The following is an 18,368-nucleotide window of genomic DNA, read 5'->3' as shown; positions in this document are numbered from 1 at the left end:
GTTCCGCAGGAAGAAAGAGGCTTATCAAGTGTCCATCATGAGAACCCACAAGGGAGCTACCCAGCAGATCAAATACCCAAAGCAAATCAGCACGTCAGAGCCCCACAGAATCCTGAATCCCAACCAGCAAGCATGAATAATCCTTTTACACGGTCACTCACGTATCAGAACAGGCCCATTGTGCCTCTCTAAGCAGGGCCTCTGGCTTCTGACTGAACGGAGGTTTTCTTGGGAAAGTGGATAAAGTGAAATCAAGAGCTCCTGGGACATTTCCACGAGAAAAGAGGACAAATGGTTTCTGTGGTCAGAATGAAACTTCCCACTCCTGGCCCTGGCTCCCTAAGCTGTTGGCTACCCCACAGGAGAGCTAGGCGGAGTTTCCAACCGCTCCGGCTGGCACCCTCTGGATCCCCAAGTGAGTGTATCAGGAGATACAGGGTCAAATCCTGCCAGTTTCCAGTTAACTGTGGGACCCAGCACAAGGCTCTTAACTCTCCTGATGACTGGCTCATCATTAACAGATCGAGAGCAATGACTGATACACGTTCCAAACAACAACAACAACAACAACTATTGTCAGGATAAGTGGTATATATGTAAATTCTGTCTAAATTATAAAATTGGGTTTAAGTAGAATCCTGTGATATCAAATAAACTACATAATGCCCTGGATCCTTTCCCTGGGAGCCTGAGCCATATGGCATCCACTCACACAGATACATACGTACACACAAATAAAAATTAAAAATAATAAAATAATTCTCTTTAAAAAAAAAAAAAAACAAAACGATTTCACTCACAACAGGATCAACATGTAACAAGAACCATGAGGTACCTTCACGAAAAACTTCAAGTTTATATGTAAGACACTCAAGAAAGGCTACTTCGACATATACCCATGGACTGTGAGAGCCGATATCATTAAAATGCAGTCCTCCTGAAATGGACCCATAGATTCAACACGACCTCAGTCAAGGTCTCAAAGGGCTCTGGTGTAAAGAGACATATCATTTTAAGACATGTTTGGTAACAGAGAGGCCTACTGGATACATATGTACTAATTAGACAAGGAGTAGAAATGAAGGGAGGGCTGGCCTGATTTCAGTGTGGTATATCTGTGAAGATCAGCAAAATGGATAAAACAGGATAAAAGAGATGAATATCTCCAGTCAATTTGTAACAATAAAATCAATACTAGTCAGGGGACAGGAAATTCCTCCAGGTAACAGAGTTGGAGCAAGTGAGCATGGGAAGAGATAGCCCTCAACTGTTACTCCACAGCACACATAAAAAGGAACCAAAAAGTAAGGGCTCAATGGGAGTGACCTTAGCCAAAATGCCCAACATTGGGGAGCAGGGACTTGAAGAGTCCACCTCCAGTAGATAGACAGGACCTCAAGTGAAGGGATAGGGCTACTAACCCATAGTCATAAATGTTAAAACTTTTCAAAAGAAAGACACAGGGAAAATATCTTTTTAACCTTAAGAGTGTTGGACAGCATTTTCTTCTGAGAACCATCCCATCTTGGGGGGAAATAAATAACTCAGTGGCTTCAGGAGTCCCTGACACTGGCCAGGTACACTAGGCCCCTCCCTCCACAGCATATATAAGCTGTAAGGACTGTTGAGAGAGTCTCAAATAAATTGAGCTTTTTAGACGAAGCTCAGATCAGCCAAGTCACTGGAAGAAACAGGTCATTCAGCGACTACTCAAAGAGGCTCAGACCATCTGAACTGCTGGAAAGGACACTGCCCAGCCTAGTGAGCTACCTGCAGGCTGTGCAGGGAATCCTGGTTTCCAGCTTTCATGAGCTGTCGCCCATGCTGGGGAAGGCTTTGCATGATGCGGCTGTCTTTGAGTCATTTCTGCCCCTGTAAATAACTCCTCACCCTAATTCCTATAAGCAACCCCAGTAAACCTGTTTCCCCCGTTGAACTTCGGTAGTGTCCTTACTTTGGTCTGCCTTGAGTTCCTTACTGGGGGGGGGGGGGGGGGGGTAGATGTTTGCGCATGTCTCCCAGGAATAGTATCACACAACGAGAGTAGGCAAATGTTTCTCAAAGAAGTCAAAAGCCTTTATAGTAGCAACATAGTTAGTGAAGGATAAGAAAAAATTAGCAAACTGGGTTTAATAAGAATTCAGAACTCTGCCCATTGGAAGGCATGCACTGGAAAATGGAAAGCAGAAGCTGAGGAGATAGTGCAAGTCAGTCGAGTGTGAGCCCAAAATTTGTGTTAGAAAGCTGAGTGTGATAGCAGATTGGTAACCCCAGCCCTGGTGTGGCAGAGACACACAGATCACTAGATCACTTGATGATTTCCAGACCAGTGAGAGATCCTGTCCCAAAATTGAAGTGTGGCCATCATCTGAGAAATGATACCCAAGGTTGACCTCTGGCCTCCATACACACACACACATATGCACACATACACACACATGTGCACACATATACACACACATAGAGGGCTGGGGGGCAAACTACAGGCAGGGAAAATATAAACAATACTATATTTGACAAAAGGCTAATCATATATATATATATATATATATATATATATATAATCCAAAAATCAATAACACAAAAGACAGTAACCCAGTTTAAGTACATGCAAATACCCTTTGAATGAATACCCAATGGAAGAAGGTAACAAGGGGCTGGTAAGCTTACAAAATCATTCAAAATGGTCAGTTATTGTGTAGTGAGATTTTTAAACTACAATAAAATGATATCTAGCACACAATAGAATGACCATAGTTAAAAATCTGTCCCAAGCCCCTGATATCAGTAAGGATACGATTAAACTATGATCCCTACATTTCTGAGAAACGCGTATGGTAGAAAACAGTTTTCAGCTTATTGAATGTACAACTATCCTAAAAATCAATATTTATTCTTAGGCATTTACCCTGGCATGATTAAAATGTGTCAACAACAGCAACAACAAAACCCTTAAATAGCTACCAGCTGCAGAGAACCCAGCTATCTATCAATGAGAATCTGGAAAATCAAATGGTGATATTATTACATATTAATATACTTCATAGCAAGGAGAGATGTGCTTCTGATATATGCAACGATAAGGATAAGTTAAAAAGGGACTCATGGAGGGTGACATGCAGAGGATCCCACCCATGTCTAGTTTAAAATAGGCAGGCTTCAATAGTGGTAGAAACTATGGCAATGGCTGTCTGCAGGAACCAGAAGAGGTAGGAGAGTTTGGGGAATTCTGGGAACAAGCCACACCTTTGTCTTAATGGTGGCTAAATGCATGTTTACCTCCAGACTTTATTCACTCTCAACTTTATACATTTTACAGCATATAACTTTTACAATATGAAGGATTGAAAAGTAACATCACAAGAAAATAGTCACACCATCTAGAAGGTGGAATTCTGTAGGACAGCCCAATCAGCCAGATCTCCAAATATCTCTGCCAAAGGACAGGAATTGTGCTAAATAAGAACACCTCATGTCACAACCAGACCTAATGTGTGGTCTTGGATAGGTGTTTTTGAAAACAAGAATGTAGCTCCGTGGCAGAGAGCTTGCCTAGCAGGTTCTAGGCTCTGGGTTTGATCAAATCCAGGTCCCACTTCAAGGGCCCCCAGAATGAACCTCCTGTGGGTGTTCTCTGTCATTTCGTTCTTACAACCAACCTGCGGTGTAGCATCCCTGTTTCAACTCACCAGATGAAGATGGAAGCTGAGTCCTGTATATAACACAATCTGACCTCAAACTCCCTGCTCTTTTCGTTTTACACACACATATAGATATACATACATGTATATATATATATATATATATATATATATATATATATATATACTTACCTTCAGATTCAGGAAGACTACATATTTATGAGATATTTACTATGTTTTAATGAAACGCATATGGATGAACAAAACGTATCAAATGAAACAAGCCAACAGCAATGAAATCTGTAGTAAAGGAATAGACAAGCACCTCTGGTGACAGAAAGCATGATGCCATCCATACCTCACCACAATTTATGCAAGGATGACACTGTTAGCATCCCCATATTGCAGATTTTAAAAAGAACGACATAGAGATGAAAGAAGAAAGAAGAATCCAGCTCAGACCACTTGAATCTCATGCTGCTATATCACACCACATCCTGAAGTCCCCAGGCTGTCACCAGACTAGCAGTGGATCAGGGAGAAAGTCACCCACAGAGGGGCCATGGCTCAGAGGTTTATAATGTGCTACATGTTAGTAATGACCCTGCTTACCTGTCCAGAGCCGTGCTGGTTGGCATACTCCTCCCAAACCCTCGAACCCCCATCTGACGGAAATACGGAATGCAAGAGAGGTTGGCAGCGATGATGGCGAGAGAGTCTGAGGGACTCACAAAGAAGCCATTTTGGCCAAGGATCATATAACGGTCCTGTGGGGGAGGAATGTGTGAAGATTATCACTAAGGAGCATCTGGTCTTCGTACCCAGCTTCCATCATGAACACAAGCCACTCTCCTGCCACTGAAACAGCCTCACACAATTTGAATTGGCCAAAGGAAGTGTGAGAAACCATATAAACCCCTCAGGGGCCTAGAATCTTGATACAGCTGGAATTAGGTCCACTTGCTGAGATGTGTGCACAGCTCCTTCATGCTTCAGTGACTCCCACAGACTCAATCCCTTCCTCCCCCCACATGGACTGGAGAGTGGTAGTAATTGATAAATAGCCGGTCTCTTAACGTGGTACTTTCAACAAAGCCAGCAATACATGAAAATTTATCGCCTGGCTGGTTTTTTTTTAAAGAAATAATTTCTAAATAACATCCATCAATCTGAAACTATGAAAAGCTGTGGCTGTTGCATGGTGTTATCTAGCATTGAACGGCAGTGCCCCACCCACAGGATCTCCAGTCTCTGGTTTCTGATGTTTCTTCATCACGTGATGAGAGGGTCAGCAGACTGGAAACCCTCTCACTCACCCCATCAGCATCAAATGCAGCTCCAAATCCATATTCTCCCCCCTTCATGGCTTCCAGGAGGGTGGTTGCATAGGTCAGGTTTGGGTCCGGGTGCTGCCCTCCGAAGTCTTCTAGTGGGACACAGTTTATTGCGGAGTTGGCTGGAGCTCCCAGTTCATCACACAGAACTTTTCTTACATAGGGTCCCATAACTTAAAAAAAATAGAAGAAAATATAAAAATGCCTGAAGAATATTCTTCCCTGGGTGTTTTTCTTCTGATAATAAAAAGATAACAATTCACTTAATAGCCCAGAAGAAGAAAACTTTATACAGTCATTTTTTAAAGGCACAATATGAAATAAGAATCCTATCAGTTACCATATATTGATCATCTACCATGTGCCAGAGGCTCTGCTGAGCAGATAAAAGATGTCAATCATCCAAAAGGATGAAATTTTTTCCTTATGATTTCATAAAACACTGCCTTAAAGAAATCAAGTATGTAATAATGATTTATTACCTGCTGTGTTTCATGTATTAAGCACTTCAACTGAGTATATGGAAAGCACTAAAGGGCACTAGCACAATTCCCTTTGCACAACTGTTGTAATGTTGCCAAGTAAGCATCCAGATCCCAGAGGCTTTATATGAAACAAGGCACCTCTTGCAAAACAATGACCACTAAGCAGGAATAGGAAGTCCATGGAGCAGAAGACCTAACACTGAACCCCTATGTTAAGAACTCAAAGGATCAGATTTAAGAGGGTAAGATGCATGACCCCTACATTCCTGGGCTTTTATCTAATAGTGAAGTAAGTCCAATGTACAGATGGAGAGGTGAGATCAAAAGGGAAATGTCTAATTGGACTCAATGACTTAAGGAAACAATATTCATGGGTGAGACTTCCCAGAGAACACAGTGTTTTAAATAAGACTTGGAGGAACAATACCAATTTGAGAGGGGTCCTAATAGGGGGACCATACAAGTGGAAGCCATTAAAATCAAGGGAGGGGAGAGCCTGTGATAGGATCACCATGCAATCCTGCCAGCTGAAATGTACATGAGGTCACACCATACACATCTCTTGTCTTGTGACCTGGTTCCCATGTCCCCTTCTCTAAAGGAAGCATTGGGTTTCTTTTGAAAACACACATCTTTCTCCAAATCAGCCCATATGACTATGATCGATATAGCTAAATTCCACTTTCCCCATGGCTAGGGAGGTGACCTACATCTGACCATCTGTTCCCCAGCCCTCAGTCAAGGTGACCGATTTGAAGATGGACATATAGTAGGAGCCAGGCAATGAGACGCAAACACAAAAATTCAGGAAGAAGGAAATGTCTTTTTCCTGGGCCAGATTAGGCTAAGGACTTGAAAGAGCTTTTCCTGGAGAGCTGGATCAGCCTAAGAAGTGACAAAACATCCCAAGAACAGACCCTCCAAGCAAAGCCCAGGGAGGGTCAGACTCAAGTGTGCTCAAGGTCCCAAAAGATACTCAGCATGCCGGGCAGCCAAGGATCATCAAAATCTTGTGGACTGCATGAAACATGAGTCTGAAATAGACAGCAGAGAGAACCTTCTTCACACAGGGAGAATGAATGGTGGAGCAAAATGTCTGAAACAGGAAAGACTGACACTACGGAGTGCTGCTGGGAATCAGAGACACCAAAGCCCTCACCACTGCTGCTGATGTGTGCAACCGGAACTGCTACTTTGGATAACAGCTGCGTTCTTATGTAGTTCAGGAGATGCTTGCCATCAGACTCCACAATCCTGCTGCTAGAAACTTTCCCAAAACAAATGGAAACATACATTCCCATAAAAACGTGTTTGTGACTCTTCATAGCACCTTTCATTGTAATAGCCAAACACCATGGGCACAGAGGCTAATTTCCATCAACCAGCAAATAGACAACATGTGGTACGTCAATAAAATGGAATAGTACTCAACAGTCACAAAGCACAAGAAGGGGTATGTGTGCCAAAAACACTGCTTTACAAAACACTGGGCCGAATGACATGTGAAGCAAAAGACTACTGAGTTTGTTCTTTCATTTGTATGACTTTCCAGAAGAGGCAGGAAAATGAAAGCAGAGAGATGAACAGCTGCCAGGGGCTGCTGAGAGAGGTAAATGGTTGACTATAAAAATGTTGTAGGATTTTCCCTGTCCAATCATATTAGGACAGCAAGAGGCCTGTGATTGGAAAGGAAAAAGGGAGGCAGAGCTAAGAGTTGCAGAGAGAAGGGAGTGCCGTGGGAGGAGAAAGTGGAGAAGGCAAGATGGTGGCAGACGAGAACCAGCGTGTCTTTAGCCAGCCGCAGGTGGTTATATCATAAGGTTAGAATCATTAGGATAAAGCTTTTATCATTATCAGTTGGCTCTGAAATTATTGTATTGGCATCTTGTAAATTGTGATATTATTGATACATAAATCTGATTAGTTAATTAAGCATTAAGAGTCTTGATTTGTTACCGGGTAACTGGGTATTGTGATATGCAACCTCAAGATTGGTGGTTCCATTTAGTTACTGGAAGAACTAGGAGCTCTAGGGACAAGAGAACGAGAGTAGCTAGCAGGAGGGAGTAGCTCAGCTAGAATACACCGGTGCCGGCACTAGCACAGAAACATGCCAGTTCACTTTTTTAATATTACCCACAACATAAAAGTCCAGTAAGAAGCCTGCAACCTTTAAAATTCAGAAGTTAAAGAGCTGTGTGTGTATTTGTGATATTTCATAACAAGGAGATAAATACTAAAATAAATCAGTAGAGGGGTTGAAAAGGTTGACACTGGCAGGCAAGGTTAGAATCATTAGGATAAAGCTTTTATCATTATCAGTTGGCTCTGAAATTATTGTATTGGCATCTTGTAAATTGTGATATTATTGATACATGAATCTGATTGGTTAATTAAGCATTAGGAGTCCTGATTTTACCAGGTGTACTGGCTGGTTTTGTGTCAACTTGACACAATTTGGAGTTATCACAGAGCTTCAGTTGGGCAAGTGCCTCCATGAGATCCAGCTGTAAGGTATTTTCTCAATTAGTGATCAAGGGGAGAGGGACCCTTGTGGGTGGTTCCATCCCTGGGCTGGTAGTCTTGGGTTCTATAAGAAAGCAAGCTGAGCAAGCCAGGGGAAGCAAGCCAGTAAGTAACATCCCTCCATGGCCTCTGCATCAGCTCCTGCTTCCTGATCTGCTTGAGTTCCAGTCCTGACTTCCTTTGGTGATTAACAGCAATGTGGAAGTGTAAGCTGAATAAACCCTTTTCTTCCCAACTTGCACCTTGGTTATGGTGTTTGTGCAGGAATAGAAACCCTGACTAAGACACCAGGAAACTGGGTGTTGTGATATGCATTGTGATTGACTGCAGAAAGGAGTTGTACAGCTATGTTTTCCATGATAACTTTTATTCCACTGTTCATAAAATGTAGCATGATTTTTCAAGTCAATAAATGGGCAGTCTTGATCTACTTCACCCTCGATGTGGCAAAGACCCAAATTTATTTGTTCAATTTTTGTTTTCATTTTTATCAACAGAAAGTAACTAGAATCCTAAAATTTTCTAGAGCATTCTGTATATCTGAAAACAGAGAGGTCTCCTTAATGGTTTTCAGACACTGCTTTTGGAAAAAGAATAAAACACAGGCTTACCTCCATGCATAGCATCAACACGGATCTTCAGTTGGCTGGGTCCTGTCAGCAAACTCTTGATGGCGTTAAAGTCAAAGATATTCCGGAGGAGGTTGAGATAGATGTCAACGGGGTCCACAATCTCCACTGATTAATGGGAAAACAGAAAGGGATGTCAGTGAGCATACCCAGAAATGATCTTTACAGACATAAAAAGAATTACCACCCCAATGATGGGAAATTCTGAACAAAGTCCCAGAATAACCTGCATGCTACATGATCAGGAAAATATCCACTTCCAGACCAAACCTCAAGCCATAGCACAGCCAAAATGCAACAAACTTTTCAGATAAGTAAAGGTACAAACACTATCGTTCCACATTCTTTTTGCAAGGATAAAATGAACCACTAGAAGAATTTACAATACAAGTATATGGTCACTCCTGCTGATACCTTGTCAGCAAACACCTCTCTCTCTCTCTCCCAGCTGCACACTCACCAATGCTAACAATCAACTCACATATGCAGTGGTCCTTCCCGTGGGGTTAGCCAAAAAAATGACTCAGCTGGTGTGAAACAAACACATAAAGGAATGACCCAGCTGTGGTCTTATTTTCCACATGTTATTATGCACACTGGATCCAAGCACAGAAGTGGTGATGTGGGGCATATTCTGACTTTACATAAACCCTCTTTTACACTCAGCCTAGTACCTAATCTCCAGGGGAATGCCAAACATCTGCAAATGCTCCGGAAACACAAGAGCTCTCCAATGTGCCACTGAGAATCCCACCTTTTTATTTAACTCATGAAGACCCAGCACACAGAATATGGCACCATTTTCAAATAGCTATCAGACACAATGAATGCTCAGAAAGTATTCTTTCAAGGGGGAGTAAATATTTGAATTGGGGAGAAATAAAATTTTGTCCAGAAAAAAAGTACTGCTTTTTAAATTTGTAGTTACATCTATTTATCTCTTTAATTCTGTGTGTGTGTGTGTGTGTGTGTGTGTGTGTGTGTGTGTGTGTGTATTTATGTATGTGTACACATATTTGGGTATGTGCACATGAGTCCAGCCACCTACAAATGTCAGAGGTATTGGATCCCCTGAAGTTGGAATTGTGACTGGATATGAGCTGCCTGGGTGCTGGAATACAAACTTGGTACTCTCTCACAAATACTAAACCATCTTTCCAGACCCCTATAATTAAGTTTTTAAATATCATATATTTTTTCAATGTCATATTGCTTTGAAGCTGAAATACTTAAGCCTACATTAAAGGTATTATCAGGCTGGTGAGATGGCTCAGCAGGTAAGAGCACTGACTGCTCTTCCCAAGGTCCTGAGTTCAAATCTCAGCAACCACATGGTGGCTCACAATCACCTATAATGAGATCTGACACCCTCTTCTGGTACATCTGAAGTCAGCTATAGTTCATAGCAGTTCATAGCAGCCTTATTTATATTAGCCAGAAGCTGAAAAGAACCCAGATTTCCCTCAGCATGGATACAGAAAATGTGGTACATTTACATAATGGAGTTCTACTCAGCTATTAAAAACAATGAATTTATGAAATTCTTAGGCAAATGGATGGAACTAGAAAATATCATCCTGAGTAAGGTAACCCAGTTACAAAAGAACACACATGGTATGCACTCACTGATAAGTGGATATTAGCCCAGAAGTTCAGAATACCCAAAATACAATTTACATACCACATGAAGCTCAAGAAGAAGGAAGACCAAAGAGTGGATACTTTTGTCCTTCTTAGAAGGGGGATCAAAATACCCATAGGAGGAGATACAGAGAAAAAGGTTGGAGCAGAAACTGAAGGAAAGGCCATCCAGTGACTGTCCCACCTGGGGATCCATCTCATATACAGTTACCAAACCCAGACACTATTGTGGATGCCAACAAGTGCTTGCTGACAGGATACTGATATAGCTGTCTCCTGAGAGGCTCTGCCAGTACCTGACAAATACAGAGGTAGATGCTCTCAGCCTACCATTGAACTGAGCACAGGGTCCCCAATGAAGGAGCTAGAGAAAGGACCCAAGGAACTGAAGGGGTTTGCAGCCCCATAGGAGGAACAACAATATGAACTATCCAATACCCCCAGAGCTCCCTGGGACTAAACCACCAACCAAAGAGTACACAAGGAGGGACTCATGGCTCCAGCCACATATGTAGCAGAGGATGGATTTATGAGACATCAATAGGAGGAGAGGCCCTTGTTCTTGTGAAGGCTCGATGCCCCAGTGTAGGGGGATCCCAGAACAGTGGAGTGGGAATGGATGGGTTAGTGAGCAAAGTGGGGGTGGGGGGATGGAATAGGGGGGTTCAGAGGGAAAATGGGGGAAGAGGATAAAATTTGAAATGTAAATAAAGAAAATATCTAATAAAGAAGAAAATGCAAAAAATGTAAAAATAAATAAATAAAAGAAAGAATGTAAGAGGTGGAGTACAGAGAACAGTGTGGTATTAAGTCCTGTCTTCTACATATGACATTGCCATTGTGTTTAGGAACTCACTGCAACTATGGTTACCTGAGAAAGATCGAGCAAACAAGATCAACCAATGTTCCAACAGGGAAGCACTAATCAGATTAGGTGGTTTAAAAATAAACAAAAACAGCAAGAGAGAGAGAGAGAAAGAGAGAGAGAGAACATGAATATGAGAGGAAGACATGTTAAGAGTGGAGCCTGTGGGAGAGCTAGGAAGTGCTATGATCAAGATATATTGTTTACATATGAAGATACATTGTTTACATGTATGACAATATTGAAGAACAAATAATGATACTCTGTTGTTTACGTGGGCACTGTTGCTTCTAGTGGATATGATAAGGCTTTCGGGAAATACTTACTATCTGAGCAATAATCAACTCAAAACTTTCCAAGAAAGACATGGTATAGGTCTCCCAGTGCTTTTGCCACCACACAGTTTATTTTAAGCTCTTCTCTGACTTTAAAAATCTTGTGCACAGGTTGTGAAGGTGAATCCAGGAGAAATTATGAGTAGGAGTTGGGGGAGTGAATAAGATCAAAGTACATTGTATAAATATATAAATTTCTTAAAGAATTAATAAAAATGCTATATTTTTAAAAACCATGTGCCTATGATAGTTCATCTTTTTCATCTAGGTGAATTGCTTGTAAAAATGAGGACACCATTGGAACACAAACTGTGCCCAATCTTGTAGAGGGACTGCAAGAATAAAAGAAGGTAGCTCTATTGCTAACTATATGCCTTCTGTACAATTTTAATTGAATAAAATGAGATGAGATGCATATTCACAGTATGAATATTGGTATAGTATTCAAACTGAATCTGTAAAATAATAAATTCTGTTCTTAGTACTTCTATAGTTTATCCACTCAACCATGTAATATTTGTCAAACTCATTCTGGTTGTTTTCCCTTTTGGGGAACAACACCTCTCTGTGGGGCTCTGCCTAGTTTCCAACTTATGACCCTGCTTCCTCAGTCTCCTCAGTCCTGTGGTTACATTGTATGCCAGACTGTTTGTTTAATTCTTGAACAATTTGCCTTAAAAAAAAATACTTGGGAGTTACTGAGTTCCTTTGTAAAATCTCTGGAGACAGTACTTGGCATAGAGCAGGTGATCAACCATGGTGTATGAAGCAGAACTGGATGGCTCTAGCCTGTCAAAGAAACTCCTACCTCCCATGGGAAATTTAACAACCCATTGCTCTCTTAACCCGCATCTTTGCCTTAATTACTTAGAAATTATTGAAAAGCAAATTTTGGTGATCCACAGTCTACTCCGTGTATGCTATGATGCTACAAACCTTATCCTATGTTGAGAATGATACAGTTTGGAGAGTGGCTTTTGAAAGTGTCCATATCTAATTCAGAGGTTTCTCCAGTTTCTTTCTGTACTGCATATACTTTCTAACTATTCATACAGCGCCACTCTTCAGCTGACTAATTCAGTCATTTTCATGAGTATCCTTCCCTGAAGCAACCACTGATCACCAACCAGGACCCGCCACACACCCATGGACAACTAGAATCTACCATATGCATCCCTCTTGGAAGGTTGCCCCATGCAGGAACATTTTCTGACTTTTTCAAGATATCTGTTACCTCTGAATGGTTTGAACTTGTTCTCCAGGTCAAATTCTTGTCTTCCCAGTCGAGACAGGTCGATTCGAAGATCTGGACAAATGGCATATTCCTCAATTGTTTTGCTGATCTGGTAGATTTTGTCTGAGACAACATCTGGTGCAGGACCTAAAAATTTGACATCCAAAATGCATTTATTTTAAAGCCCCTATAATTTCTATCAGAGATGCATTACTGGCCTCCCGCACTAGCAAGGAGGGACTCTCTACACAATGAACAAAGATTCACAGTTCAATTAGACCATGTATGTCCCACATTTTATTCATTCACTATGGAGAGGATATTTGATCAGCCCGGCCTGTTCAGTGTAGATGAACAACCCACATGTTTGTTTTAATCCACTCCTAAGCAATGATACATACACTCTAAAAATAGTTTTGCACCTGCTGGGGAGACCCGGTTATGTAATCAGCTTTGTTCAGGATATGAGACACAAACAGGATATGCACTTGACAGAAGTCGGAGATTCCAGATTCAAACCACAGCTCCCCAAGTGCCTCAGAAATCTGATTTCTACTCCTCACTGTTGTCTCATTGATATGTGATGCTACCCAGATACGTTCATTACTTTTTCCAGTTCATACTCGCCATCACAACTTAGTTTTTAAAAATGGGAAGTAGCTAAAAACTGCTTGATATGTTTCCTCAGGAGGTCAGACTAGCAACAGTGTTGGAGTTAAATGACTTTAAATGAGCTAAGCATGAAATCAGTAGTTGGTTTTGGTCATAGACAGGACTATATGGTCCTCATGTGAGCCTACATGTGTGAAAACATATTGGATATGTTATATGGAGCTTAATACTCAAGAACATAAGTATTGCCACCCTCTCTAAGTGGAGAAACTGAAGTCAGAGAGCAAGGTGAATCTTCATTTGTTTGTACAGTTTACTTTTAATTTTATGTGTATGGATGTTTCACCTTGACATTTTCTGTGCACCACATGTCTTTAATGGTCACAGCATCCAGAAGAGGGCATCATATCCCCCTGGAACTAGAGGTACAGACCAGAACATTGTCAGCTGCCTTGTGGGTGCACAAGTATTTCATGTAACAGAATGCCCTCCAGGTCCATCCACGTTGTAACAAATGAAAGTCCATCCCATTCTAAGACTGGTAATATCCCATCGTGTATCTATTACCTTCTTCATCTATTCAACTATTAACAGATACTTGGGTTGTTTCTATATCTTAGCTGTGATGGTTTGTATATGCTCAGCCCAGGGAGTGGCACTATTAGAAGGTGTGAACTTGTAGGAGTAGGTGTGTCACTGTGGATATGGGCTTTCAGACCCTCATTCTACCTGCCTGGAAGTTAGTCTTCCACTAGCAGTCTTCAAGAAGATGAAGAACTCTCAGCTCTGCCTGCATCATGCCTGCCTGGATACTTCCATGTTCCCACCTTGATAATAATGGACTGAATATCTGAACCTGTAAGCCAGCCCCAATCAAATGTTGTCCTTTATAAGACTTGCCTTGGTCATGGTGTCTGTTTACAGCAGTAAAACCCTAAGATATTAGCTATTGTGGGTAATGCTATAAAGAAAATAGGAGTGCAGATTTCCTTGCACTATAGTGATCCAGCATCATTGAGTTTAGAGTCAGAAGAGGGATGGCTTGCTCATATGGAAGTTCCTTTTTTTTTCCCTCCATACTGTTTCCTTAATGGTCATACCAATTTGTATAACTTGACAATTATTCTAGGCTTCTCCTTCTCCCTATCCTCTCAAACATTTATGTTACTTATTTTCATAGTAGCCATCCTAGCAAATAGAAGACAATAACTGTCCATATGATTCTTGAATTTGTTATCTTATTGTCTAACTAAAGAATGTTCCACATGTCCTGGGAAAGAACATATCCTGCTGTCATGAGACAGTAAGTTCTAGTCGTGCCTGTGAGGTCTGTTCGGTATAAAATGCAGTTCAAATCCCATGAGAACTTTGTCTTGTTGATCTACCCATTGATGAAAATGGGATATTGAAGTACCCTACTATTGTTATCCTGATACCCATTACTTCCTTTGTATTCATTAAGATTTGCTTTAAGTACTCGGGAGCCTCATCACTGAGCACATATTGACTCATAATTCTTATGGGTTCTTAGTGAACTGTTCCCTTTGTCATTACATGGTGACCTTATTTTCACCTTGTAATAATTATTTGACTTGAGTTATATTTTACCTAAGTGTTACCAGCCTTGGTTTCCTTTGGTGTCTATCTTCTAGAACTATCTTTTTGTGCTCCTTCCCTTTCGACTCACATGTGCTCTTAAAGCTTCAGAGTCAACTACAGGCAGCAAGGAGATGAGATGGCTCCTTTTTGTAGTCATCCAGCAACTCTACCTATTTTAATTGAAGAAGTTAATCCAGGATTCTGGGATATTACTCATAGTACTTACCCGCCCACTCAGGTGACTGCTCTCTGGTTGTTTCCGTGGCTCTTTATTACTTTCTTCCATTTTTTGTGTGTCTACTTTTGTGATTTTGTGATTTTCCTATACTATTGCATGTTGATTATGCCCTCAACACTTGTAGATGTGCTCTAATATTTCCTTGTGGTTAGTATGTGTGGATGGGGGCGGGGTGTTACCTGTGAATATGCATGTGTGTGTCTGTGTCTGGGTACATGTGTGTATCTGTGAACCCATAAGAATTATGAGTCAATATGTGCTCAGTGATGAGGCTCCCGAGTACTTAAAGCAAATCTTAATGAATACAAAGGAAGTAATGGGTATCAGGATAACAATAGTAGGGTACTTCAATATCCCATTTTCATCAATGGGTAGATCAACAAGACAAAGTTCTCATGGGATTTGAACTGCATTTTATACCGAACAGACCTCACAGGCACGACTAGAACTTACTGTCTCATGACAGCAGGATATGTTCTTTCCCAGGAAAGATACATGTGTGTATCTGTGTGTGTCTTTCTTTGTGTATGTTAACATTCAATATGAATAATTTATGAATAGTTTATTTTTAAACAATGTAAAAAGTGGCCATGGGGAGGAACAATAACAAATTCTTCTTCTTCCAGTACATCATTGTGCTGTTTTCCCTTGTGCCGGGAATAATTCACAATAATAACTGCTTTTTATTAAAATTCAGCTTACGCTCTCATAAAGCAAACAGGCTTGATATTCTAGATTTTAAAAGACTAAAGAGGCTTAGTGAAAACCAAGGTACAATTCTGATGTGCATCTTTTATTTTTAAACGAAACAGCTGTAAATAGCACGTTGACAATCACCACAGGGAAAGTGACTAGAGATCAGGTTTCAGATGGTTTTGGAGGGATGGTGTTATTTTTGTTAGATATGTATGATGGTTAGTCTTCATTGTCAACTGGACTGGATTTGGAATCACTTAGGCGACACATCTCTTAAGGGTGTTTCTGCAAAGGTTTAATTGAAGAGGAAAGGTCCACCCCACATACAGGGCACCCCAAGTGCAGGGCACCCCAAGTACAGGGCACCATTCCATGGACTGAGGCCTCACAGTGAATAAAGGAGAAATACAAAGAAACCAACTTTTGCTCCTCTCCCTTCTCACTCCCCACCCCCGCCCCCAGCAGCCTCACATTCCTCCCCTGTGCACCTTCCCTTCTCTGGTGAACTGTGTCCTCTCAAACCGTGTGCCAAAATAAGCCCTTCTTTCCTGAAGTCACTTTGTGGTCAGGAGTTTGTCACAAGAAAAGTAAACAGCACAGCATGTTCCTATAGTTGTGGGAGATGGGTCTGTCTTTAAAAATGAACACAAAAATACTTAGGTGTGGAATGTCTTCATGTGGAATTTTGCCTTAAAATACCCCAGGGGGCAAAAATGAGAAAAGTACGTGGATGGATAGCTGGAGTCTATTTATGACAGACTATACATTTCTAAAAATTTAAGAACAAATTAAGGACCTTATATACATAGTAAAAATCTCCACTGAGATCGAGACCTAAGCTAAAATTTGTCTCTCAAGCAGCTTTGTGGTCTTCCACAGTAACTCAGCCTCCTGGGGCTTCAATTCATTTATTTGCGGAATGAAAGGGATGTTTTAAATGGCCCCCAGGGTATGTTCTAACTTTAAAATCCAGAGTCCTCTTGTATCAACTATCCAGTCTTTCCCTTGGCTGAAGCATACAGGTGACCAAGAGACTAGCCCTTGTGCATCTGAGAGGCTATGTGGCACTTCCTTGGAATCATATCATAGCCTTGGGCATCTCACTGGATTTTTCTGAGCTGATTCCTCTCCACTTTGCCTGCTTGCCATCAGAGAGTATGATAATATATGAGAAACAGTATCAGTTAAGGCTTATTTGGAACCACATACCTCCATTGGCAACATTAAACTTCACTCCAAACTCTCCCCCTGGTCCTCCAGGACAGTGGCTGGCTGTTAGGATGATCCCACCAGCTGCCTTGATCTTCCTGATAATGCAGGAGACTGCAGGTGTCGACAAGATGCCATTCTGCCCAATAATCAGCCGTCCAATCTAAAAAATATGGGGTAAAAAAAGTCAGTCCAAGGTTCATGGAATTGAAGGCATTTAGACAGGAAAGTAGTCCAGGCTCTGTCAAGAGGTATTCAATCTCCTAGACAAAGGAATTGGACAGACTCTGTGTTAGTAAAGCTGAATAAAAGGAAGATTGTGTGTTCCACCTGAAGTCTCCAAGTCCTGGGGTGCTCATATCTAGTCTTCCACTGCCAGCTAATGATTACTCAAGGATCATTGGTTTCTGGTAGTTTGAAATCTCTACTTTTGAAGACCAACAGGTTTGCTGAGCTCACGTAAGTTCTTACTTTAAGTCTGACTAAGAAACTATAATGATGAAGGTGTTAGAAATGACAAAGAAGAGGGAAAGGATTGCTTCCTACTTCTCTTTCTTCTTCTGTGTGATACTTTACTCTCGATTGCCACCTTGATGCCACTTAGAATCTCCATGGAAACAAATCTCCAGGCTCATCAATAAGGGATTGTCTACATTGGGTTCGCTGAGGGTGGGAGATCTGCCTTAAACGGCTGTTCCAGTCTATGGTCTTGGTCTAAGACTAGATAATAAGAAGAAAGCCACAGAGCAGAAGCACACACAGCTCTCTGCTTCCTGACTGAGCATTCAATGTCGCCAGTTACAGCCTGCTCTTGCTGTCATGCTTTTGAGTTTCTGCACCAATGTAAGAGACAAAAACAGGGACAGCCCTCTGAAACATAGGATTCAGAATCCCTCCATTGCACTGCTCTCTATTGTTCCAACAAATTTGCTTCCTCATATAATATTACCCAATACTTTCCATATTATTTACTCACTCACTATACATAACCCCCAAGAATTATTTATTCTAAATAACCTAGAAAAACCTGCAGAGACAGTGAGTGTGTAATAAATACCTGTGGATCGGTTAGCATCAAAACTAATGAACAAGTTCTGTATGAGAAATACATTGGGAAAGAGAAAGACAGAAGACAACACACATGATGATGTGATGGTTACCTTTGTCAACTTGACACAATTAGAGCCACTAGAAAGCTTCAACAGAGTAGTATCCACATTGAATTGACCCGTGGGCATGCCTGTGGGGGGATTCTCTTAATCAACTGATATGGGGAGGCTCAGCCCACTGTAGGCAGCGCCATTCCCTAGGCAAGGTCCTGAAC

The 18,368-nt window shown here is 41.3% G+C and overlaps 1 protein-coding gene across 1 annotated transcript in view; it reads right to left on the bottom strand.

Annotated features, from left to right (window-relative positions):
• The window catches only part of Pgm5 (phosphoglucomutase 5), a 171,231-nt gene that overhangs the window by 129,140 nt on the left and 23,723 nt on the right, over positions 1–18,368 (bottom strand). The window contains exons 2-6 of the mRNA XM_021152015.3: positions 17,045–17,207; positions 12,691–12,837; positions 8,598–8,723; positions 4,958–5,148; positions 4,254–4,408 (exon numbers count right to left, since the gene is read on the bottom strand). Coding sequence (XP_021007674.1) covers positions 4,254–4,408; positions 4,958–5,148; positions 8,598–8,723; positions 12,691–12,837; positions 17,045–17,207 — 782 coding nt within the window. The remainder of the gene's footprint in view (positions 1–4,253; positions 4,409–4,957; positions 5,149–8,597; positions 8,724–12,690; positions 12,838–17,044; positions 17,208–18,368) is intronic.

Source organism: Mus caroli, unplaced genomic scaffold (assembly GCF_978045245.1).
Source record: "Mus caroli unplaced genomic scaffold, Mus_caroli_1 scaffold_20, whole genome shotgun sequence".
Classification (NCBI taxonomy): domain Eukaryota; kingdom Metazoa; phylum Chordata; class Mammalia; order Rodentia; family Muridae; genus Mus; species Mus caroli.
Note: the sequence above shows the minus strand (reverse complement) of the source record. Positions and strands in the feature narration are given on the sequence as shown.